The sequence below is a fragment of the Arvicanthis niloticus genome, chromosome 12, assembly GCF_011762505.2.
Source record: "Arvicanthis niloticus isolate mArvNil1 chromosome 12, mArvNil1.pat.X, whole genome shotgun sequence".
Classification (NCBI taxonomy): Eukaryota; Metazoa; Chordata; class Mammalia; order Rodentia; family Muridae; genus Arvicanthis; species Arvicanthis niloticus.
Genome location: NC_047669.1, coordinates 70241797 through 70268482, shown reverse-complemented (window position 1 = coordinate 70268482; position 26686 = coordinate 70241797). Strand labels below are relative to the sequence as shown.

The following is a 26686-nucleotide window of genomic DNA, read 5'->3' as shown; positions in this document are numbered from 1 at the left end:
ATTAGAGCTCCTGTTGCTGTGATTGAAAAAAAAAATCAAATCCAAAAGCACTTTGGATCTAAGGTTTACCTAATCTTAGAGCTAGGCGTCCATTTTCAAGGAAGGTCGGTGCAGCTACTGAAGCAGAGGCCCGGAAGGAAAACTGCGTCCTGGTGTTCTCTTATAGCTTGATCAGCCTGCTTTCTGACAGCATCCAAGACCACCATTTCCAGTTAGAGGCACCATGAACAGTGAGCTGTAACCCTGCACATTAAATATCAATCAAAAAAATTTACATAGGCTTGTCCACAAGATTGTCTTGTGGGCCATTTTTCTCAATTGAAGTTACTTCTTCCACAATGGGTCTAACGTGTATCAAGTTGACATAAATACCTGGCAGGATCATGCTGTATCCCTGATGTTTTATTTTCCCTTCCACAGTAGGCATTCCAGTAGGCATTGTGATGAAATGTGAAGATTTTATTTTGTGTGCACTCTGAAGTAGCTATCTAACTCTCTTTTCCTGATTTCCTCATGTAAATATTCTAATGGACTCTCTCTCTCATTTCCTGAAAGAGCTTGTCCGATCAATTTCCACTTTATAGGAATCTAGAAGTATCATCAACTGGAATCTCAATTTTGGTTATATCAAGTTTGTAACATAGTGTTGAATAAAAAGCTCCAATGACAGAAAACCCATTTTCCTTTTTGCATTATTTAAAGACAGCTACATTAAGCCCAAATTGTGTTTAAACCAAGCTGGGATGCTTTATAGTCTCTTTCAGTTTGTTAGTCAAGACTTCTAAGGTTGCTTACATAACATGTTCTAAAGCAAGGACTGCCATGGGGTCTAGGTTTCTGCTCTTACAATCTTATTTCTTGTTCTGCCGTGATCCTTTATTACAAACTGTGTAACCATGCAAATTTATGACAAGTGGATTGAAAATATCAATCATGAGAAACAGTTGTAAAAAAATGTATAGCTATATAGTGTACCTTGTTCAAGTTTGGCTTATTTATAAGGTTCAATTAGTATCTCAGATTTGCCTTTCCAAACATGTATTAATTTTCCTCTGCAGGTTATCATATATTCATTCTGTATCTCAATTAATGTAATATCATTCTCCTCTGAGACTTGTCATAAATGATAACGAGAATCCTTCTGGTCTGGGCAGGAGCACTGAGCAGATCCCGGGCTGCAGTTCTGCCCCCAGTCTTACAGAACCCAGAGGAAGCAGGCCTCCCAGGAGCTCTAACCCGGGCAGTATCTTAGGTAAGCAGACCTCAAAACCCGCCCCAAACGGAGTAACTGGGACCCACTAGGACCCAGGAAGTCACTCCTGGCCCGGAGCACTGGTTTCTTCCTGTCTGCACCTGAGTACTGAGCAAACTATAGGCCCCAGCTCTAACCCCAGTAGTAAGACCCACCCCACACAGTTCTGATACAACCAAGATAATAGGAAAGACAGGTTCCAGTCAGGGACAGGGAAGGTAGCACTAAGGAGATCTAGATGGCAAAAGGCAAGCGCAAGAACATAAGCATCAGCAACTCAGGGTACTTGGCATCACTAGAACTAGTTCTCCCACACAAAAAAGTCCTGAATTTCCCATACGACTAGGAAAGCAAGATTCAGATTTAAAATCACTTCTCATGATGATGATAGAGGACTTTAAGAAGGACATAAATAACATTCTCAAAGAATTTGAGGAGAACACAGGTAAACAGGTAGAAGCCCTTAAAGAGGAAACACAAAAATCCCTTAAAGACTTACAAGAGAACACAACCAAACAGGTGAAGGAATTGAACAAAACCATCCAGGACATAAAAATGGAAGTAGAAACAATAAAGAAATCACAAAGGAGATAGAACACCTAGGAAAGAGATCAGGAGTCATAGACACAAGCATCACCAACATAATACAAGAGATAGAAGAGAGAATTTCAGGTGCAGAAAATACCATAAAAAAATTGACACAACTGTCATAGAAAACACAAATTGCAAAAAGTTCTTAACACAAAACATCCAGGAAATCCAGGACACAATGAGAAGACCAAACCTAAGAATAATAGGTATAGATGAGAGTGAAGATTCCCAACTTAAAGGGCCAATAAATATCTTCAACAAAATAGAAGAAAACTTCCCTAACCTAAAGAATGATATGCCCATAAACATACAAGAAGCCTATAGAACGCCAAATAGACTAGACCAGAACAGTAATACCTCCTGCCACATAATAATCAAAACACCAAGTGCACAAAACCAAGAAAGAATTTTAAATGCAGTAAGGGAAAAAGACCAAGTAGCATATAACGGCAGACCTATCAGAATTACACCAGACTTCTCACCAGATATTATAAAAGCTAGGAGATGCTGAACAGATGTCATACAGATCCTAAGAGAACACAATTGCCAGCCCAGGATACTATACCCAGCATAACTCTCAATTACCATAGATGGAGAAACCAAGATATTCCATGACAAAACCAAATTTACACAATATCTTTCCACAAACCCAGCATTACAAAGGATAATAGCAAGAAAGCTCCAATACAAGGAGGGAAATTATACCCTAGAAAGAGTAAGTAAGTAATCCTCTTCCAATAAATCCAAAAGAAGATAGCCACACAAAGAAAATTCTACCTCTAATAAAAATAACAGAAAGCAACAATCACTGTTCCTTAATATCTCTCAACATCAATGGACTCAATTCCCCAATTAAAAGGCATAGGCTAATGGTCTGGATACATAAAAGGGACCCAGCACTTTACTGCATACAGGAAACCTACCTCAGTGACAAAGACAGACTCTACCTTAGAGTAAAAGGCTGGAAAACAATTTTTTAAGCAAATGGTCTGAAGAAACAAGCTAAAGTAGCCATTTTAAAATATCTAGCCTGAGAACACAAAGGGAGGGATTCATGGCTCCACCTGTATAGGTAGTTGAGGGTGGCCTTGACAGGAATCAGTGGAAGTGGACAGCCTTGGTGCCTGAAAGTTTGGATTCCCTAGTGCTGGGGAATTGCAAGAGCAGGGAGGTGGGAATGAGAGGATGGTGGGAGCACACCCTCATAGTATTTGGAGGAGGGAGGATGGGGTAAGGGGTTAGGCATCAGTGGAAGTGGTGGGCCTAGGTGCCTGAAAGTTTGGATTCCCTGATATCGGGAAATTTGAGAGCAGGAAGGCAAAAATGGGAGGATGGTGGGAGCACACCCTCAGAGAAACTCCCAGAATTATATGCATTAGATATGACTGAGGCAGGCTGCCAGAAGACTAGATCCCAGAATTCAAACAAACAATTATCTTGATACAAAAATTTGTTTTGAGACTTTTTATATTGCAGAATACATAGCCTTGGTGTATCTACTCATCAGGCAAGCTGAACAGACCTGCTCAGACCTCTGATGTCCTGGAATTCCAGCTGGATGCAGTGAAGACACAATGTCAGAGGCTTATCAATTTACTCTTCCCCCAAACCCTCTTCTAATATCTCAACACCCATAATCAGCTTGAAGAAGTTAATGAAGAGTCGGCACCCCTATTTCCTGGGCTTGGGGACTGAGGTGGTTAATATTGGACTGTCTTTCTAGGGAAAAGTAGTGGTTTTGGTGGAACAGGGAGGGTTAGCTAAGATTTATTGCATAGCCATAAGCGATTGGTAGAAATATGTATAATTGTTATTAAGATGAAGTTACAATTTATTAAATGGTACAAAATTTATTTTGATTTCAAATTTAAGGTTTTCATTGGTATGAGCTTCTTATTAATATAAAAGTGAGATGAATATTGTTACTATCATAGGCATTGCGCCTGCATAACACATTTAGGAATACAAGGCTTAGACCCAGTCCTTCTTTAACTTTTTTAACTTATTTGAGATGGTTCTCCTGTGATTTAAGGGCCTATAGCAAATTCGTGGCTTTGAGTTTATTGTTAAGGTATTTTCTATATTTTCTTTAGAAATAGCTGAGAGGAGTTAACAGACAACAGTCCAGATTGCCTTACATAAATAGTTGGTTTTCAAAACATCAAAAATCCACAGAATTGACGTTACAAACATTTCTGTATTAATGTTCATTTTGATTAGAGACCTGTCTGCTCCTGACAGCTTCCTGTCTTAGATTCTAAGAAGAAATTGAGCATCTTTGGAGTTATTCCAATTGTGGTGAGTCAGACACTAGGCAAGAATTGCCTCTTTCCATCTACAGACAAATTACTGTCCAGAAAAGGACATGCTTGCAGAATAGTCAACTGATTATATCTGCCTAGACAGAGTAATCAGCCCTTAATAATTCTGCATCACTAGGTCTGTCAGATGATCCTGGGCCAGAAGATCAGATGCTCCAACATTTTGTAGTTTAGGGACTGTCCAGGTGTTCAGGGGTCTCTATAAATTGGCTAAGTTTTAGAAGCTATGCTTTGTACTTGTCATAATTTTAGTTAACTCAGTAACTCTGGATTTCTGACAGGGTTGAAGACCTATAGTCTCATAGCCAATCCTTGCTATTTACATTGAGAGAAAAGATTTGACAGGATGGTTTTCAGCTGACATTCATCCAAAGCCAAGAATAAGCCAGGTTCAGAACTAAGTCTTTTAGTTAGGGGAAATGACAGAGGTTTTGGTTAGTCAACAAAACGATGGACTGAGTATTAGGTCTATCTTCTACCTTACTGACATAAATTGGTATAGTAATGCTCTAATGTATTTTAAGAGAAAAGTTTTATTTTAACAGGAAGGGTGATCAATATAGGAGGAGCTAAGGTGGGAGGAGTAAGGAGAGGAGGAGGAGATTGAGAGGAGGAGCTAGGTGACAAGTGGGGAGGACATGGAGGCAGATTTTCAAATGTCTCCGCCAGTCAATGATAGTTGATATATCTAGGTTGGTTACTGGGTTACACTTCTGATTGATTTTGAGCACTACCAAACTTTTAAAGCCTTTGGTTAACATTTAAAAAATTATATAAAAGCAAAAAGGAGAAGGGGGCATGAGATAGGGGTTTTCTAGGGAGAGGAAATGGGAAAGGTGATGGCATCTGAAATGTAAATAAAATATTCAATAAAAAAATAATAAAAATAGAAATGATAAGCATAGGATTTGGCACCCATAATGTATTTAATATGTTAAGGTGTATTACACTACTCTATTAGGGGAAAAATCTTATTTATAAGTTATTATTCACATTAAAATTCTTTCCTAAATTTGTTCCCAACAAAGCAGAAGTATATGTAGGGGAAAAGCATGTTTAGTTAAAAACAACCAGGCAGTGGTGGTACAAGGCTTTAATCCAAGCACAAGGGAGGCAGACATATGCAGATCTCTGAGTCTCGGGCAGCCTAGTCTACATAAATGACTTCCAGGATAGGCAGAACTACATAAAGAAACATTGACTCAAAACACAAGCAAACAAAAAAAAAAAAAAAAAGGAAAAGGAGGAGAAGAGGAAGAGGAGGAAGAAATATTCTAGATTTTCTAACATAATTTATCAAGTATTATACAAGATTTTTATTAGCTATGTGGCTACATAGTTTACATTATAATAAACTACACAGTTGACACAAACATGCATGCTTACATTAAATAGCCATAACTCTAAATATGATTTGTATGACATTTAGAGTTTTATAAAATGTGTGAGAATATTTGCACAAATTAAAAACTGAATTGAGAATGGCCAAATAGGAAAAAAATAAAAATAAAGCAAAGGAATATAAGCAGGTAAGTTCTGCGAGCTGCAGTGTACCCGAGTCACAGCTCTAGGCTGGCTTATTATTTGGGTCTATGCTATGTACATTTCACTTTAATTCTGTTAATTTGTTGTTCACAAAGATTTTTAGTTTGTCAACTTTTATTTCAAAAAATTTAAATTCTTCTTATTCATTCTTATCCCACAGAGTTTCCTGTAAATCCCCTTCTCTTGTATTCTTTGATTGTAGTTTCTGCCAGAGGCTGGGACCTGCTGTGAACCACTGATAGACCTTGAGTTTTCTTTATTTTTTGTGTGAAGTAAGTGCAGTTTTTAACATTTCTTTGTTATAATTCCTGTAGAGGTTTACAAATTAATGAAGAGAGAAATTATTTGAGTTTTTGATTTTTATCTGTATACAAAGGTAGTATCTTCTTGTAACTAACTGTAAACCCAATTAATACACTACCAATTTTATTACTTCATTGTTTCTATATGAAATATATGAATCACAACATAAAATTCTAAAACAGCATTTACAAACCAACTTTGAAATAGCAAACCAGAAATATAAAGTTTGATTCAAAATACCCATCTTTCCAGCCATATTTTGTTTAAGTTTTAGATCCAAGAACGTGAAAACTTATGTTCCATTATCTTAATTCATTTTTACAAAGGATAATTTACTTGCTCCTTACACATATATAAAAGATAACTATATGTAAGATATTTATATTAATGAGTATTTTTCTCCTTTGGCCACTCAACACTAAATGCAAGAAAGCTTTTTAATTATACCAAACTGTTCATAGGACCTAATTTTTCGAATTTGTATTCCTAGTTTCATGTTTTCCTCGAAAAACATAAATGTTCCATATGAAAGGAGTATACTATATACATTTCTTGACATGATTCACATAAAGTCTGTTTTGTAATGTAACCAAGTGGCAGAAAGCTGAAGTTTTAAAGAGGAAAAATATTGGAAGCCTAAGATAAATATACATCTCTCAGATTTAAAAACATTTCTCTAAGAGGTATGGCAAAATTAAACATAGCTCTCTAGAACAAGATAAAATAAAGAAAAAAATCCTTCCCCAAATAAAACTAAGAAGGTAACAGCACATATTGAAGCCAGAACATTTGATTTTATTAGCTAGTATTTATATGTTTTTCAGCTATTTGTAAATAATATGCATAAATATGAATTATATTAATCTCTTAAAGTTAATTTTAAATGTATGAGTATAATTTTCACTGAATAATCCAAGAATTAACTTCATTTTACTAATTCCATTAGTTTACCAAACATCATCATTAACTTCTATGCCTTTTCCATTTTACTTATTTTTTTGTTTGTTTATTCATTTTGCCATTAGTTTGTGACTAAGTTAAAAGAAAATAAAAACTGATTGGTAAAGCCCAAAGAAGAGTAGTTTTCGAAAAACATTTGGTTAGAAGTTAGACCTCTAGACATTAAGGGTTACATAGAAGATCTTGCCTGTTCACAGGATAATTAATAGAGCCTGGATTCATGGATTGCTCTCTGAAACTTTGATAGTCTCTAGAGGAATATAGTACTGGACAGAAGAGGGTGGAGTATAGATTACAGTGAAGAACATACATGCTCCATAACTTATGAATCTGAAGCTACTCAAACCTCAGGCCAGTGAGTACTCCCCTCCAGATCCATTGTTTAGGAGCTACAGCTGCTAAATCCAAAGCTCTTGAGATCTTCTATAAATCAATTGTCTGAGCATAAAAGTCTTTGAATAAGAGTAAAATGTCTGGCAAGGGCTGGATAGCATACATAGCCTATGGCGGCTGGTGGGTCTACCTCATGTCTCCTGACAGCCACTGTATACAGAGGACCCTAGCTGGCAGATGCTAGGAAAGTTATAATGATCCACCAGGGACAATTATCAACAACTATGGTTACTAAGCCAAATAAGAGGTTTGAGTCCTTTTCATTGATATCCATATCAAGAGCAGGCTTGAGCCTCTGAAAAGTGTCTTGGAGCCAAGTTCAGGGATAAAGAGTCTTCAGGGGCAAAAACCACAAAGATACATCAAAGATAGATGAGGGCCAGAGTAGCCTTCAAACATTTGTTTCTTCCAAAGCATAGTAGTGAGTTTAAACATACTTACCATATATTTTTGTTAGTACATCTGGACCATGGTCTAGGCCATGCAAATCCCAAATGTGTTGCCAATGCAGATGTGACTGTAGGCATAAATATTTTGCAACTTACTTTTAATAAGGGTTCAACATCTTCTCTAGCTCACCACACAGCAGACACAGTAGAAGAGAAAAGTTATTAGGATATTGGGCAAGTGGGCCTGTTGAGATGTAGCAGGATATTTATTTTGCTACATTGTATTCGCAGTGGAACTCAGTGATTAGGCAGTAGAAGAGGAGGTGGAGCTGGGAGAAGAAGAGAGGAAGGGGAGGGGAGAAAGAGAGAAAAGAGGAGGCTATGACCGTGGAGAACCACTGATGGGTATAGAAAGCTGTACTGGGTAGCAACTTCTATCAAAAGGTTAGATATTGGGTAACAACTCTTAAGTGTGTGGTCATCTTGTTAACTGAGCATTTCTAAATATATAAATCCTTTAGATAGTCATTAAGCTTTAAGAGTCTTCATTCTACCGGGTACTGCGAGGATGGCAGATATTGTTTGGGGTTCAGCCGAGCTTTGTAGACGCAGTGTGTTGGATTGGCAGAGCCATCCTCCATGCTGGCATCTCATGAGTGCCAGGGCCTGCGCATCTAGCTAGCCAAAGCCCCTGTCAGAGCCGAGGAGCATGGGGAACATGGCGGCTGTCTGGGAATAAACCAGACTGGGCGCCGTTTTCTAAATATCTCTCCCTACATGAGCTCAATCTTCTTTGACAGTAGTTCAGTCCTGTAGCAAATGCAAAATACAACTCAGCATCTGCAGACCAGTCTTCTAGGCGGGCAGACCCTAGGCACAAACCAGCAGCTGTAGTTCAATCCTGAAAGAATCACAAGGCATGCCAACAGCCTCGAGGCCATGGAAGCAGCAAACTGCCACAGGAATCTTACAAGCAATCCTCTGCTGAGTTTTTCTCCATGTTGGTGTTATCACAAGTTAAGCTCAGCGATGCCGTGTAAGGTGAATCAATGCATCTATGTGGTTAGGGAAGAAGAGCTAGGCAGAGCACACCAAACCAATGCTCAGTGCTCCTCTCCCACTGTCTGTGGGGCCATATTTATACTCCTTCATCAAGCATTCTTTCACGTGTTTGCTATATCCAAACATCTTTTCACCTGTGTCTGCCTCAGGAAAACATTGTTTTATGTGTCTGCTTTAGCAAAACATCCTTTCACCTGTGTGCCCCAGAAAAAAACAACATTTGACATGACTAATTTTTCAATGAAACTAGATGTTTGCACTTCATGTGACTGTTCAGGGGAGGGAGGTAAAGGGCTGAGAACTTTATAAGCAAAGGCAAAATGGAATCAGAACAAAATGGCATTGTCTTAGTTATTTCTGAGCAGCTGGTCGTATTGTAGACCGGGTTGCTGGGGCAGAAAATGCTGTGGAGGAACCTGAAGAGGTCAGGCAGTATCTACAAGAAGGGAATGAAAAGTCTACAATTAGCAGTTGTATGTCATATTGAGAACAGGTATGAGCTCAGCTGGATATAACTAAGATTTTGAGTTTAATGGCATTTTTTTGGAACAGGACTTATTTATGGTCCTAGCCATAGGTGTGGCCTTTTACATTATTTAGAGTTTCTTTTCTTCTTTCTTTCTTTCATTCATTCTTTCTAGAAAACAACTTAGTATTTAGTTAAAATTTATTCTAAGTCAGTATTCCCCTGCTTCCACATCCCAGTGCTGGGTTGGATATGGAAATCTTTTGGTGCCAACTCTAGGAATTTGGTAGGAATTTGACATTGGGCTAGGACAAGAAGGTAGGCTTTGGATAAATACAGCTGAGGAATGTGTTCTTTGTATCTTGATGGCTCTTGTTAAGACATTGAATACTGTACTCATGGGCCCTTTGTTTATGTTTTGTCTGTTCCTTAATTACTCTGTTTATGCCTTAGGACTGATCATATTCTTTGTATGTACCTAGAATAAGAGCAGACAAGAAAAATAAATAAACCCACTTCAGCTTCAGCACTGGCTGGAGTCATGTTATAGTGTTGTCTAATTGTCTTTTCCTTTTAAATCCTTAATCCCTTCCTTGAGACCCTGTTGACTGACTGTGCTGGCTTGGTCAGTTGGAGGTATATGCCATCATATCTGACAGGCAATTTTTTATTTCTAAATATGTCACTCAATACATTTTCTGAAATAGCAGATAAATTACACTCTCATTTTATTTTTATAGGCTAATTCAATGTATTGTTTTAGCTGCTTCTATATCAGAACTGTTGATAACTCTGTGCCTTTAATGCCACCCTGTCATGAAAAGGAATGTCCCTATAGCGTTTCGGTGAAGCCTTGCTGGGTATTTATTTATATTATGACCAGTGATTGTTTATGCCCACAGTGAAGACTGGAATAATGTCATCATGTTTGTTTGAGTTGAATAAAAATTCTCTATTTGCCACCAATAATTTTCCATGTCTAAAATACTTTCTTGAATCTAGTATAATGTAAAAACATAAGGTAAATTGAACTACATGGTGGGTCACACTATAAATGAGAAAGACTGTTTAAAGGCAAAATGACTAAAGACCTCTGACTTGAAACAAGGTATTCGCTTACCAGTTTGAATATGAAAGATGAAACTTAAAAGACTCAGTTGAATTGAAAAAGGACATATAGTGATTGGTGGACTTTTTCCATTTCTAGATGACTATAAACACTGGTTTAATATTTATATAACATCATAATTATTTTTTACCTTTGCTTTTTTGTTGTTTCTGTTTTCTTACAGAGGGTCTCACTCTACCTAAAAATTTCCTGAAGCTCACTTTACAGCCAGGCTGGTCTTAAATTCACGGCATTTTTCTTGCCTCAGATTCATAAGTTTGGAGAATGGGAGTATATACACAAATTTCTTAATTTTTGGATTGTACTTTTGTTTTGTTTTGTTTTGGTTTGGTTTTTTGAGTCTTGATCCAGGGTAGACATTGCTGTCATTTTACCATCCTTCTTACTAATATTTTAATATGTAAATTATAAAAGATATCCCTAGCATGCTTCTAGGACTTGTATTTCTCCAGTACTGTTGTGGTAGATTGAGTGAAAACAACCACCCCTCATACTTGCATGCTTAGTCTCCAGTTGAAATGTTTGAATGGATGAGGAGGTGTGGCCTTCTTAGAAGAGGAAGAGCTTGCTTGGTATAAGCTTTGAGGTTTCAAAAGCCAACTCTATGCCTTGTGTCTCTCCCTCTCCTTCTCCTTCTTTTCTCTTTCTGCATGCTGTCTGTGGATCTGGATGTAAAGGTGTCAGCTACTTCTCCATCACATGCCTGCCTACCTGGATGACAGGCTACCTGCTATAAGGATAATGAACTAACTCTCTGAAACTGTAATCAAGCCCCCAAAGTTGTGTTTTATAAAAAGATAGATAGAGAGAATATGTTTGGTGGATGTGCAGTCAGGTGTGGGGGAAGGGGGTGCCTCTTGGTATCCATGCTGAGGCATTCCTTCCCCACCCCCCCGAGAGACCAGCCACACATGACTGATGGTATCGTATAGGACTGAGTTTATGCAGGTCATGGGGAGGGGAGTTGAGAGGGTAGCAGAGAGAGAGAGAGAGAGAGAGAGAGAGAGAGAGAGAGAGAGGGGTAGAGGCCAGCCATGAACATCTGGAGAGGGGAACAGGGAGAGAAGGAGAGCAGGTCAAGAGGACAGAGTGAGAGCAAGAAGACAAGAGAGAGAGTAGGGGGCAAGCAGCCCCTTTTATAGTGAGTCAGGCACACCTGGCTGTTGCCAGGTAACTGTGGGGTAGAGCCTAAACAAAATGCTAACACCCAATTAAATGCTTATTTATAAGATTGCTTTGGTCATAGTGTCTCCTCAGCACTAGAACAGTGACTAATGCAGCTATATAGAATAAAGGAAGGACATTTATAGGAATTTTCATAAATCATCTGTTTTATCAGTTAGAGGGACCTTATATAAAACTGTCTACAAATCTGTTTCAGAAATTTCTTGGCATATAAATCAGACATGCTTACCATGAAAACTGTTTTTACTTAAATACACATCACTCACCTCTAATGATACAAATGGCATTATCTTCAGCTTTATTTAGGTGATAATTTAAATAAAATCCAAAGAGGATACTCTGTTTAGTTTTACAATTTAACAATATGCTGTGTATTAAGTTTGTTTACCACTCCATGCAATGAATCATTAAAAGATGTTTCAGTTTATCAAAGTGTAGGCTGCCTTCCATTTCTGCATGTTCTTCCTCACTTTACAGTCTGGTCACCTTCTGGTTCTCTGATTCTATATGATCATCATTTTCAGATGCCACATGGAAGTGAATGTACTCTTTGTCTTTCTAAGTCTCGTCATTTTATTTACTATCATACAGTCTAATTCCATTCTGTTGGCTCCAAATGATGGAAATGACTTCTTTGTATGCTTTTAAATCAAATTTATTTTAACTGCTACATGAAATCATAATATTACACATGTTAATGCTACCATGTTTTTTTTAAACGTATGCTTTGCATAACATTCAGATGAAAACGTCTCTAATCTCAAATATTTATCACTTCTTTCTGCTTAAAACACTCAAAGCCTTCCTTCTGGTCTTTAAACCATAGGATACAAACATGTTACATATAGTTGCACAAGAATTTTTTAATTGTTTTTTTTTTTTTTTTAATTTCATACTAGAATAGTATATTGGAGTCGATACCACTGGATCCTTCCCCCATCCCAACTCCTCCTGTGTCCTACCAGGATACCCCAATTCATAACTTTTATTTTTTAATTATTAATTTTATAAGACATACATGTATGTATTTATAAATACAACCTGCAGAGTCCATTTAGTATTGCTTCTATGTATGTGTGTATAAGGTCAGCTACTTGGGACTGAATAACCTATCAAGGTCCTTAACCCTGAAAAAAAAATGGCTTAGCAGCTGTGAATTACCTGTAGTTATTCAGGACATCAACTTGATGTCGGACTTCATGAGATTTTCCTCATCTATGATGTCAAGTGACAATGTCTTTGTGAAAGTTTTCTTTAAAGCCGTGTTGTTAAGATGTCAGCAGTTCAGAAATTGGTCATAGATAACAGACACCATCTCATCATAGTCATCCTGGTCTGCTGGCCCTTAAACCGTTCCATCCTTTCTTCTGTGATGTTGTCCCCTTCTGCAGTGTTCTGAAATCCTCATGCATAGAGGTCGTATGGTGGATGTTTCAGTTGAGGATTGGCTCCTCACAGTCGACTGGTCTCTGCTTTTTGACCAGTTGTCAATTTCTGTGATTTTTTTTTCTTTGTCTGCTACAAAAAGAAACTTACTCGATGGTACAGAGAGAGAGAGGTACACTTATTTGTTTATATAAGAATAGACTTTAGAATACAGTTAGGAATTATAGTGGTTTAGGACGTGTCAGTATTGGGTTTTCTTCTAGGGGCCATAACTTCATCATTAGCTATGACCAATTGGCTAGGTTTACAGTTCCAGTCATGAATTCCCTACTACTAACAGAATTTAAGTCCAAAAATAAATGTATAATATACAAGCGTATGTGTATACATACATAAATAATTTAAATGAAGTTGTAGTAATAGTGTTCTTTCCCAGAGCTATTGACTAACAACTTCAACAAATTCACCAATGCCAAGCATGGTAAATCTCCCTTTGAGTTGTTACAGGAGTATAAGAGAACACTTGCTCGGCGGTGGTGGCGCACATTTTTAATCTCAGCACTTGGGAGGCAGAGACAGGCAGATTTCTGAGTTCGAGAGCAGCCTGATCTACTAAGTAAGTTCCAGGACAGCCAGAGCTATACAGAGAAACCCTGTCTCAAAACAAAACAAAACAAAACAAACAAAAAACAAAACAAAAACAAAAACAAAACACTCATGAAAAAATAGGCTACTGTCATTATCTTTGGGTGCCCTCATAAATTTTGTAGGGTCCTCCTAAATTTCAAAGGTTGACCTTGTGTTTGTGTTTTCAATTGTTTTTTGCAGCCCTCAGTTTTCTGCTAGATGGATATGTAAATGTCACTCCCTTATCTGCCTTTAAAAGAAAGGAAACCTGTGAGAACACCAAGACCTTCCCCTGCTTACTAGTCCAGTAAGGAATTTGGCTTTTTGCATAGTAAAGAACTTGGGTAGAAAGTACCAGGGAGGAGCTGGGACAGAACTTTAGGGAAGCTGAGATGCAGGCCAAGGAAGGGAGACCCTGGAGACAGCAGAAGAGAGAATGAACTGAGCTAGGAAGCAAGCAGTGGGAACCATATAGAATGACAGAGTGACAGATGAATTGGGTTAAGTAATGTGTGAAAGCATTCATGTTGCACATGTGGGTGAGATCATTCAGGATTTCTGAGTCTGTCTTATATCCTGTAACATACTGATGCCTCTTTTAATTCATATTCTTTCATCTCATCATTTTAATGGCATATATATACATATATACATATATACATATATATAAAATTTGTTTTTTTGAGACAGGGTTTCTCTGTGTAGTCCTGGCTGTCCTGAAACTCACTCTGTAGACCAGGCTGGCCTCGAACTCAGAAATCCACCTGCCTCTGCCTCCCAAGTGCTGGGATTAAAGGCGTGTGCCACCACTGCCTGGCTAATGGCTAATATTTGACTGTGGATATGTATCATGTTTTTCTACAACCTTTCATCAGTATATTCTTCCATTTTTAGTGTATTGTGAACAATAATTTGCTTGTGTCTCCTAAGCACACTGATTATATGTTCTTTAGCTGTATAATCAGTCCTGGAACTGCTAAGTCATATGGCAGTTCTTTTCCTAACATTTTGGAAAAATCTGTACTGTTTTCCATAATTGATGTGGTCATTTTCATTTCCTCTGTGTTTTTTTAGAGTCGACATGTCCAGATAACTGGTAGAACAATGAATGCATAGGAAAGGTTTACAGGCACTCACCAGCCATCGGATTACAAATCTAACAGAGGGAACCAGAGCAGAGTGGCTCTCCCTGTGGTGCTGGAAGTATGAGATGGTGAGAATTCAGATCGTGGAAGACAAGGAAATACAGACCACAGAGTCCGCACTATTACTGACCTGTCACATTCAAGAGCATCACTTTGAGATAGGCCTCAACTTAATAAAGGTTACACAGCCTCCTAAAAGAGTTTATCATCTGTTAAACTGGCACTCAAACATGAGCCCATGAGAGACATTACAATGAAAACATCTAATGTCAGTGCACAAGGGAACCCATAGCCATAAAATCTAAATACATTTTATCTTCTGCTGTCTTATATAACTTAGGTAGATCAGTTGTCATGGAGTTGGAATCCACTACTAATAGAAATCAATTTATTTCTTGCATCTGGGATTTCATTAATAGAATCTATACTTTCAAATAGAATCATTTTACTTTATGTTCTTAAGTAAGAAAACTATCTGAGGAACATAAGACATTTATCTAATTCACAACTTAATAGAGCTTCAAAACCTGAATCTCTATGCATGCTGCTCATTTAATGTTAATCAATTTCACGTTTCACAACCACAAAAACAAGCATACAGTAAATAACTCACAAAAGCAAGCATAGATAAATATCAATTCAGTATATTCATTAGCTTAAAATTTTAGTATTCATAAATTTGTGAAGAAATTCAGCACTATAAATTTCATTTGCAATGCAGGCTTTATTTTTGAGTTAAGAGATTAATTACAGAGTTCTCAAAGGACACCTATCAGCCAGTATCTGAGGTCAGAGAGAAAGTGAAGAACTGGCAATCAGGAAACCAGAGGACAATTCTTCCCAGCCAAAGGAAGACAACAAAGGCCAGGGATCCAGGAGTGGATGGTGGTGGTCAGCAAGACTGGAAGTTAGAAGGAAGATCAGTACAATCCAGATCCAGAACCACAACCTGGTCTGTAGCAAGGAGACTGACAGGTTCTATAGGGCACATAGGATGGGTGGCAGAATCCAGATCCATAGCCCAGAGAAGAGAAGCCTTGGGGTCTAAAGCCACTGGACCCACAGCTCAGTGAGTAAGAGCTTCTAGACCCATAACCCAGAGAGTGGCAGCTGCTGGATCCAAAGCTCTGAGAGCCACCATATGTGGTCCTGCAGGGACTGCAGACACTGGAGACTCTGGGACTGTAGCAGGGCCGCTGGCAGGAGCTGTGCACCACATGGGAAGTCTGGCATCTGATGGGCTGGAAGCAGTTCTGATGACAGCCACTGTGGAGAGAGGAGCCCAGATGGCAGGTTCTAGGGGAGCAGAAGTTAGTGCTCTGGAGTAGGTGACTGGGGTAGGAAGAGCCACAAGAGGAGTGAGGGTAGCTCAGGTGATCTCCACAGGAGTGGGAAGAGAAGTTTCCAGAATAGCAGCCGTAGGACATGTTGATGTAAGTTAGCAGGTGTAAGTTAAGCTGAGTACAACAGAAGATTCTGAGTTTGAAAATCACTCCTTTTCTGAGACCTTTATATACTCTCAGCAGTGGGTGTGGCTTCTAATACAATCATTATTTCCATATTTGGGCTTCCTCATCTGCATGTCTGGACCTCAGTAATTTTCTTTATAATTGCAGTTAACTAACTCTTTAATCTTACGTTTAAGATTTTTTTAATATGTCTGAGTCAATGAAATGCACTTATGCTACAAATGCTATGACTATTTAATTAGTGCCTCTGCCATTATGGTCAGGAAATCCCCCATTATTGTTCTCTGCCTGTGACGTGTATGTGTTCTTGTTTGGAGAGGGGAATTACTCTTAGAGATGACAAAGTCTTTATCCTCAATTGGTCATTGGATAAAAGGCAAAATTTTGCATTGACAAGAAGCCATTTCAAGATGGCTTCAATATCAAATCATTGATTTATACCCTGCATTATAGTGTTCCAATTTTTAACACATTATTATCAATGATTATTATGTCCAGTCTATAGGAGCTAGATAAATGCAAGCCAAAAGAATTAAGACATTGTGCAAAATCATTCTAATCTTGAACAAATGTGTATAAAAGTGATTATTTAGAATAATAAAATCAAAACAATATGGAGCCATTAAGGGACCTTGTGAAGAAAAATAGAGATTATATTTAGTGTACAATGGTCAATCGTATCAGAAGGGATAGTATTATGGATATATTTTTTATTTAATCTACTGAATAGTGTCCTCTTAGTTCAAATTCTTCTAGAGTTTCCTTCCCAACTCATATCACTAACCATCATTTCAATGTAATCGATGGTTTCAGAGCTTGTCCATTTTCAGTCTACCTTCCATGCATGCTTGCTGCTTTCTTACCAGAGGGAGTTCCACAGTTTGTGAATATGGAAGAGGATACTTTCATGAGTCATCATTATCAGAACAATATATCATAAATGAGAATGCATCTAAGTGTGAATGCTAATTTAGAATTAAAATGATAGTAAATTCTCTAAACTTGGAAAGATCAAAAAACCAACATACATCACAAAATCAGGAAGTGATGCCTCCTTCCTCTATGAGCCTATGGATGTACCCCTGACCTGAATGGATGATCATCTCTACAGGCAAGAGTGGAGTTTTCGACATGCTTTTCTGTAGAGGGTGAAAATAATATTTTTCCTTTATAAACTGAGCAAAGGAAAATGCTGAAAGTATTTGAGATCACAGAAATAACTTCTTTCAATATTGTTATTTATTGTTAGAAATGTCTCAACTTTACGCTTCCTCTCACTTCTCAGCTGGTGCTTCAAGCCAAGGACCCTGTTGCTCTCCCAGTCAGGTGTCCCTCTCCACATTTCTGCCTGGTCTACAAGTTGTGGATGTTATTATTATGTGGGACTCCATGGAAAATGGCTGTGAGCCTTGTAGTTTAGGCCTGTGAAAGTTGCAAAAAAAAAAAAAAAAAAAAAAAAAGAAAAGAAAAAAAAAAAGACTCTTTCCCTTTCCAGACCCAGACAAGTAGAAGTATGAAAGAGCTCACACCAGCCTCTCTGGAGTCAGAACTGTTGCCAAGGCATAAGAGTGGTGGCTTACTACTTCCCCCACATGCCACAGGATTTGCATGCATTACATCCAAACCCATGCAAGAACGTAAGTTTCTTTCCTGGTTTGGATTGATCCTACAACAATTTAGGAAAGATGTTTTAGAGAAAACATTTGTCCTGCATATCAATTCCACCAATGAACTTACATGAGTTCCTGGGTTTGAATCTAAGACACATGAATTCTGTATCAGAAATAGCTTACATAATTTTCTCTCTCTTTTTTTTTAATTTTAAAATGTCTTCTGACCATTACTCTTCTCTGTGCCTATAGATAACTCTACTGCTGTTCCAAGTGTCATTATTTTCTAGAAGAATCACTATAGGATTGCTACTTGTATAGGAGAATTGGACCTTCCAGGTGGCAGAGAACCTTCAGGGTTTCAGTGCTTCTACTTTGGTGTTCTCTGACAGTCATCAGTTTGATGCTATGGGAATGTGTTTACTACCTATAGTGCAAGAAAGCTCTGAACCTGCTCACGGACCGTGAACTGCCACCCATAGCTCTCAAGCTACTAAGCTGTGGTTTCTACTTTATCTTCCTAGAACATTGGTAAAGGTCAGGAAAGACAAAGCCTTGAACCCTACGCCTCATTACTTGATTCTGACTTGTGGAAGTCATCAGTTCTAGGTTTGTGAATTGTTGCATTGACACAATAAAGGGACTCACATGCGGTCAAATCTCCTTCCCAAGAACTTTGTGGCAAAGTTTCCTTCCAGTGGTCAACTATGTTTGGTGATTATCTTGCTGTACATTTCTGTTGTCCCCTTTCTTGCTATTTCCGCTCATTAATTCCACATAAAAACACGAAACAATAAAATACTTGAAAGAGTCATCAGGAGTTTTTAATATAACTATGGTTCCTGGCAATTCAGAACAAATGCAGTGATGTAATCCGCCAAAGGTCAAACAGGTGATATCAGTGTTTAAAATGGACAATGTCAAGGCTTCTGTCACTGAATGATAAATTCATTTGATGAAAATATAATAGGGTTAAGTGACAGACACTGAAATTACCAGTGCCCTTTCTGTAGAAGTATGTTTAATCATACTTTCTTTAAAAGCATCACTCTGTGATTTGGATGACAAGAAACTTCTCAAGCATCCAACATCTGACATCTATGTTTTTAAAAGTTTATCCTATGATCTTCTAATTCTTTAAATGTCTTTCTCTGGGCTCCTGGTAACTAGGGTCAATATCTTAGTTAGTTTAATACTAGAAGCAGATTTTTTTTTTTCCGAATCAGCACTTCCTAAAATGTTTCTGAAAGCAGACATCTTGTCAAACCTGAAGTAAGTTTTCAATCACTGGAGACAAGCTCAGTGGTGATCAAATTCATCAAGTCAGCACAAACTCACATTATGGCACAACGTTGTGACTACTTTTTCAGACATGTGCTAGGATCTCTTTCATCTTTACATAGCCCCTGCCCTTCCTCCTTCCATGAGATGGGACCACAAGAGCACAGTCAAATTCTACATCAAATTCAGCACACACAGTCTACTTTTATATGTAGGTCCCATGGGCTATCTATCAAACTTCAAATTATGTAGCAGTACTTAAAAGATAAAAAGAACACACATGAGATATTGACTTCCATATTTTTAAAAAGCAGCTGCTACCTTGGATGGTTGTCAGGAGCTGAGCCCAAGCTTGAGGGTGTGTGCCTCTTTACTCCTGACCACTAATCCTCATACTTCACATGTCCCAGATCACATCCCATTCATTGTTAGTCACCATGTTCATTAGCATCTCCGTCATTAGTAAGAGAATGAGCAACAGAACAAAGGAGCTTTGTGTTTGATAGAAAGAAAGAAAGAAAGAAAGAAAGAAAGAAAGGGAAAAAGGAAGAAAGAAAGAAGCTGAAGAGAAAGAAACACAAATATTTCTTCACCTTCTATGCTTGAAAAAAAAGTCTATATTGATGATTAGAATAGAAAACACCAAGCTTCAAATCAATTATCTGTTCTTGTCACTTGTACTTACAAACTGTTTCTTAGACAGTTAAGTATTTTGAAGTTAGGGACTTTGACTTCAAATGCTTTATAAACCTATAGAATCTGAGTTGAACAAAAGTTTGGGTCAATGAATTTATTACTACTGAATATACAGCAGGATTAACAATGGGTCATTTAGGTTATAATATATATGTAAATAAGTAAAATATAAGTAAATAAGTAATAAATACAGAACTTAAAACAAAATGGGAAAATGTCACCTGCTGTAACTGCAGCACTAATGATTCTGACATTTCAAAGTAGTTAGAAAGAACTTCCCTAGGTGACCCCTGAACCACAAGGTCAGCATCTAGCTCATAACCCCAACGAGGGTACCCTCAAAATGCAGAAAAAGCACTCTGTGTCTGCAGTTACACCTGCTCAAGATTTGTCTCTCCTAGACAATAAAATACAAAGTCAAAATTTCAAAAAAAAATGTATCTAATTTCTGTTTGTAACATTATAATTATGTTGTAAGGGCAGTTCTCTGTATCACCATGGTGTGCTCTCTGTTCAAGTGTCTGTGCCATTATAACAGTTATTAACGTTTTTGTTTGGGGAATGTGGAAGATGGATGGAGTGGTATTGATATCCATCCTGAGAAATGTAATATTTCAGAGCTTAATAGTGGCTGTGTGTCACTACCCAATGACACTGTACAGATGGCCCTTGATGACAAGTAATGACTCCTTTAGCTGTAAATACCAGAGAGAAGAATAGCAATTTTGACACACTGTGACAACTGCAAATGGGAGGCAGAATAAAAAAGGCTTTTGGGTCCAAAGTCAGATGAATTGTATTCTGACTCCAGGACTGGTACACAAACCAATCTCGTGGTATACAGGAGGCTTTGGAGGATTCATGAGCACAGAACAAGAAGGGAAACTTTTATCTCATGTGTAGGTGTCTCAGGTGAAATAAAAATATGATGGTTCTGTCAATATTAAGTACTTGGCATTTCTTCATTTTTGTTGGCCAACAGAGTAAAGGTTTACTGTATCTAGTAACTGTATTTGTAACTGCCCTGTTCAGAAGAAGCATCGGCAGGAATTAGGTACAATTCAGGAGATGGATTCTACTTAGTTCTAGGAGAAGCAGTAAGATACAAAATACGGAGTATGAAAGGTGATTTTCCCTGCCTTGGTACTCTGAGGATCTGACCTTTTCCTGACCGTGAGGTATCAGCATCTACTCTACTTTTAACAGAATCATTGAAGGGAATTGTGGTAAGACACATGGGCACAAAGAGCAAATCCCATGTTTATTTTGTATATAATTGTTAGAGTGAGATGGGTGAGCTTAAAGCTTCCATGGGTGGGTGGAAGAGGGGGAAAGGAAAAGATACAGAAGGAGAATGAGGAAGAAAAGAAGGAAGGAAGGGTCAGGGGAGGAGCAGAGGAAACCAGGGAAAGGGGGAAGAGCAAGGAAAAAGGAGGTGGAGATGGAAGAGAAGGAGGAGAGGAAGCAAGAAGGGGAGGGAAGGAGAACAAGAGAGAATGTGTAGGTGAGGGAACAGAGAAAATGAGGTGCAGAGGAAGAGGGATGAGCTCTTCCTGCTGCTTCTGGGTTTTCAGAAAATTGGAATAAGAGACCTCAGCACGATACGTCTGATTCATTTCTTTCATGTATTTACCTTGGAAAGCTGAGCAAGCTCAAGTCCTAGACAGGAATAGCTTTAGAGGGGATCAGAGCTCCATTTTACCCTCCATTTGGGGTGTACTTCTTCCTGTTTGGTCAGCAGAGATTTGTGGCAGGTTGGGGAACAGAAGCAGAAATGCCACTGGTGTGATGATATCCCAGTTTTGTAGTAGACTGGCCAAAGCTCCAACAGTCAGGATATTCCTCTCCTCTTATTTATTTTCTAATGTCTTGGGTTCTTGTTATGTTTAATATTATTTTCTTACACAAAGTATACACAGTGAAGTGTTCCATAAAGACATTTTTATTCAGATGTAGCATACATTTTAAAGTCAATTGACACATAGTACCTGATCATCTCTATGGGGGCACAGTGTGTTGTATCCACACCTGTATATAATGTCTGATGATCAAGTCGGGGCCATTAGCATAATGCCCTACTTAAGCATGTATCATTTTATTTTGTTGATTGCATTTTGAATTCTTATTTAGCTCTTCTGAAATATGCATTCAATTATTAATAAGAAAGTTATTCTACTCTGATTTTGTGCTGTGTGTATGCTGCAGAGAGATTCTACTCCCCTCTCTTCCTCTTCCCACCTCTTGTAACAGGGAATCTAACCCATGAGCTAAAGTTCTTGTTTCAGCTTTCTTCATGGTTTGCAACATGAACTCTTGACCTCAGTAAGCAATATAATTGACAATGGCCTTGGGGGACTTTTGGTTGTAATTCTGCATTACTGGACCCCATAAATAGGAATTAGTTTATTTTTGGCAATGTTCCAGGAACCTCAACTTCACATTTCATCTTCACCCTCCACAAAGTAAAGAACCTGGCCATAAACGTCATTGTCTTCACCATTTACAGGGTCTCAGCAGACTTTCAATGCACTTGTTAAAATGATGAATGCAGACATTTTCCATATTAATATCATGGTTTTCCCTCGGTGATAATCGGAACTAAGTGTTATTATTCTGTGAACTGTGAGATTTTGTTGCTTGGTTCCCAGAAAAGGATCATTAACAACTGAACATCTTGTTGCAAGAAGTAGCAGAAATGACAGGTGGGGCTCAGAGAAGTCGCATATGGAAGACTTGTTATTAGTCAGGAAAACAGCTACCATAGTTACACGCCACACAAGAAATGAGTGCTTTGTATTTCTTAATAAAATGAATAAAATGCATTCAGCCAAATATTCACATGGGAAAATCAATTACGATTCAATGATATGAGTAATGAAGCATCAAAGGCCTCCATACACTTCACCACAGATTCCACACATCTAATGATAAACATGTATAGAGTCCTTTATGACAGAATGTACTCTAGCTCATCACTAAGTTAAAGGGAAGTTAAAACTGGTAAACAGTAACCAATATTCTAAAGCATTTTTTTCTTAAATGTAATAAAACTTTGTTATCCCTATAAAACAAATTATGTCCTATCTAATTTTAAATTCTTTATTGTCAACTATTATTCCTAGTATCTGAGAACACAACATTATTTATTTATAGAAGTGATTAAGTGAAGTGTTGGTTAATAGATGGGTTGTTGTACAATATGACTGTCTATTTCTAAAACCGAAATATCTTTAAACAGAGACAGGCACACTCAAAGGGAAAACTGGAGGAAGAAAGAAACCATGGACATCAAATTCCAAGCGCAGAAATGCAGAGATGAGCTGATCCACAAATTCTTGACCTTAGACCCCTAGACTTTTAAATTGAGAGACAACCATTTGTCTAATTTATGAAAACCATTGCATAGCCCAGCTTTCAAAACGACTTCTTATTCCAAAAATGTGTGGACTCAGTGATTTCCATTGTCTGACGTCTGCACATCTCTGCTAGCCACCGAAGCAGCTGCAGCCAGCCAGCCCATGTTCTTACATCCTGACTTACCGGATCCTCCTTTCTGAGGTCTCACTGAATGCATGTGCAAGTATAGAAAGACCTTCCTATTGACGGGTTGTCTGCTGCCTCTACATGCTTCTCTGGATGAGGCTAGTTACCGTAATATTTTACATTTCTTAAAAATTTACTTTTTTCAGACTTTCATACAATGTATTTGATCATATTTTTCCTCAACCCAGTTCCTCCAAGACTCTTTCTGTAGGACTGTGGCAGCCTGGTTCCTGGTCTAGCTCAGGCTAGAAACCCTGGTGACCCTGAGGAATTGAAGGCATTTTGCCATGCTCCCAGACACCAGGCTCCTCACATGAGGCTGCAACCCTCCATAGATTTGTAAGGGCAATGCCCCAAGCCCCTCCACAGGTAGAGGACATGACCTGTGATCATATAAGCTCAAGACAGATCTCCGACTTAATAAGGTACCTAAAGGCCTGAAGGGCTTAGCCAATTATGCCTTCCTTCTCAGACACTCCTCCCTGCAAAAGGTATTTAACCTCAAGCCTGCCCTGAGAAACTAGGGTATGGTTTTACTCATCCATCGCCACTCTTTGCCATGACAATAAATATTTTAAAACCATGGACTGCCTCTTTTTATCGAGATCGGCCTTGTGGAGCAATGGAGCAGGCCTTCACCTAGAGTCAGTTGTCTAATCTGCAGAAGGCCTCTCAGTGCTCCCAGCCATGGCCTCCACCAAGCCAAGCCAAGCCACCTGCCAACCAAGCCAGACTCATCCCTGTGGGACCCAGGTGGAGGTCTCCCCTTTTCCCCTTTGGCCCCAGGCTAGACACAGCCCCCACTTTGTTCTCAGCTCTCCCGCAGCTCCCAGTGGTGCGTGGGTGTCCAAGACCCTGAGAACCAGATGGCCTCAGCCTCCCTGCAGGGCCAGGGACCCCCAATCCTGCTCCAGCTGGTCCAGCACCTCAGACTGAACTTCCCCACTTCCAGAGCCGTGTCCCACAGCTTCCCATAGCCTGACACCTGCCTGGCCCTGGCAGTGGGGTAAGTGGAGTCAAAACTCCCTCATCCTGCCTCCCCAAGCTCCCTGTGGTGGAGCAGACGCAGGACCCCACCTAACCCTACATCTTCCGACCCAGTTTCAATGGGTTTCTGGTCACAGGTCTGCTTGATACCACGAGACTTCATAGGTCCTCATTTCTGTTTCTTTAACTTCATTCCTAGGGATGTGGTAGACCTGTTACTCCGAAGTTGTCTATCAATTTCCAAGAAGTAACCCTTTCACAAACGACCTTCAAGCACCAACCAAAGCTTTCCATTCATCGGTAATCAGTGTCATGGCTACACATGTGTCTACTTTAAAGATTCCTTCCTTCTCCTTTCACCTCGTTCTTTTCTTCTCCATCTCTCTGCTTCCCCTTTTCTAGAACACATTCTATAGTCATACCTTTTGCATCCCTGCCATATACCCTAAAGAAATAGAAAGTTGCTCCTTTATTTTAAAGTCAGTTATTTAACACAGATATCAGCTTGCACTATTTCAAAGTGCTTGGAGCTTTTACAGGTTTCTGTTGTCACAAAAACCACTGGCCCCAGTCCCAAGACAGAACACCATTCACCTGCAAAGTACAGACTGTTCTAACCCGGTGCTCCACCTTCTGAAATAACTGCTGTCATCAGATCCTTAATTAGCTTTCCTTTCCCCTCTTTTGTTTCTTTTCTCTTGGTCTCTATCCAGACTTGGAGCCTCAAGGACTTTGTAAAGAGCCCCGACAATGATGAGTTGCTTCTTCCCATCCTTTGTAAGATAAAGCAAAGGTTACAGGGAAGGAATGTGCTGACAAAAGACCTTTCTCTCCACTAGCTGTTCCACTTGAGACCCTAGTGTTATCTCAGAGAAGCAGAATCCAAACTCATCAGAGGAAGCACAGCTCTTCTAACCCAGAAGTATATTTTTGCCTCCTGTAGGAATCAGCATTTGCAAGAACTAGAGATTGGATTTTCTAATAATAACTCAGAATAAGTGACTTCCTGGGCTTTGATTGCTCATTCACCTTTATTTCATCTGTCCAACATTAGTGACATCTTTTCTGAATAAATATTTTATACAATTCATACTCACAAGAGGCAGTAGATAAACACAGAAAAAATGGTGTCTGGGGGTTCTTAATAGGGCAATTGCACATACAACCTGGACAAGCTCAAGACAGACAGATTTCTAGCATGGAGAGGTTAAGCATCCCTTATTAAGAGGCTATAGATACAGGCTTACACTCCCACCAGCAATTTGAGGAGAATTCCCCTCACTTCACCTTCTCACCAGCATGAAATGTCACTTGTGTTACTGATCTTAGCCATTTTGACAGCTATAAAATGGAATCTAAAATTGGTTTTGATTTGCATTTTCCTGATAGATAAGGATTTTGAACATTTCTTTAAGTGCTTTTCAGTCATTTGCAATTCCTCTACTGAGAATCCTGTATGTAGATCTGTACCCCATTTTTAATTGGATTATTGGGTTTTTTGATACCCACTTTCTTAAGTTCTTTATATATTTTATATATTAGACTTCTATCGGGTATGGAGTTAGTACAAAAATCTTTTCCATTCTGTGGGTGGTCTGTTTGTCCAGCTGACAGTGTCCTGTCCTTACAGACGCTTCTCAGTATCATCAGTTTCCATTTATTAATCATTGATCCTAGGGCCTGTGTTGTCAGTGTTCCGTTCAGAAAGTTGTCTCCTATGCCAATATGGTCAAGGCTGTTCTCCCACTTACTTTTCTATCAGATTCAATATATTGGTTCCTCAGAAAATTTGGAATTTATCTACCTTAAAACCCACCTGTACACTCCTGGGCATATACCCAAGTGATGCTCCATCCTACTACCACAAAGACTTTTGTCCAACTATGTTCACTTCAGGTTTATTCATAATAACCAGAAACTGGAAACATACATGTCCCTCAACTGAAACATGGATTAAGAAAATGTGATTCATTTATATGATCAAGTAATTACTCAGCTATTAAAAACAATGACATCATGAAATGTAGGAAAATAGATAAAACTATTTAAAAAATAGAAATAGGAGAACCCTGTAGAAAAGGGAGAGGAAAGACTGTAGAAGTCCCAGGGGATGGAGGACACCAGGAGAACAGAGATCTCTGAATCAACTAAACAGGGATCTCATGGGGTCACTGAGACTGGAGTGGCAAATATGTGGCCTGCATGGTTGTCTGTGTGTTTGCCTTTATGTTATAGCTATTAGCTTGACATCTTTGTGGGACCCCCAACATCGGGGAGTGTTACCTCTGACTCCTTTGCCTGGTCTTGGGACTCCTTTTCTCTTATTGTGTTGCTTGACCTACTTCT

The 26686-nt window shown here is 38.7% G+C and overlaps 1 protein-coding gene across 1 annotated transcript; it reads right to left on the bottom strand.

Moving 5' to 3' along the window:
* Positions 1-15478: 15478 nt before the first annotated feature.
* On the bottom strand, positions 15479-16218 carry Krtap13-1 (keratin associated protein 13-1). The gene has a single exon (XM_034515815.2). It carries the CDS (start codon positions 16179-16181, stop codon positions 15675-15677), a length of 507 nt encoding a protein of 168 aa, XP_034371706.1. The 5' UTR covers positions 16182-16218; the 3' UTR covers positions 15479-15674.
* Between the last annotated feature and the right edge of the window lie 10468 nt (positions 16219-26686).

Excerpts from the sequence above, each read along its gene's own strand:
- Krtap13-1 (XM_034515815.2), bottom strand. The coding sequence starts at position 16,181 with ATGTCCTACGGCTGCTATTCTGGAAACTTCTCTTCCCACTCCTGTGGA.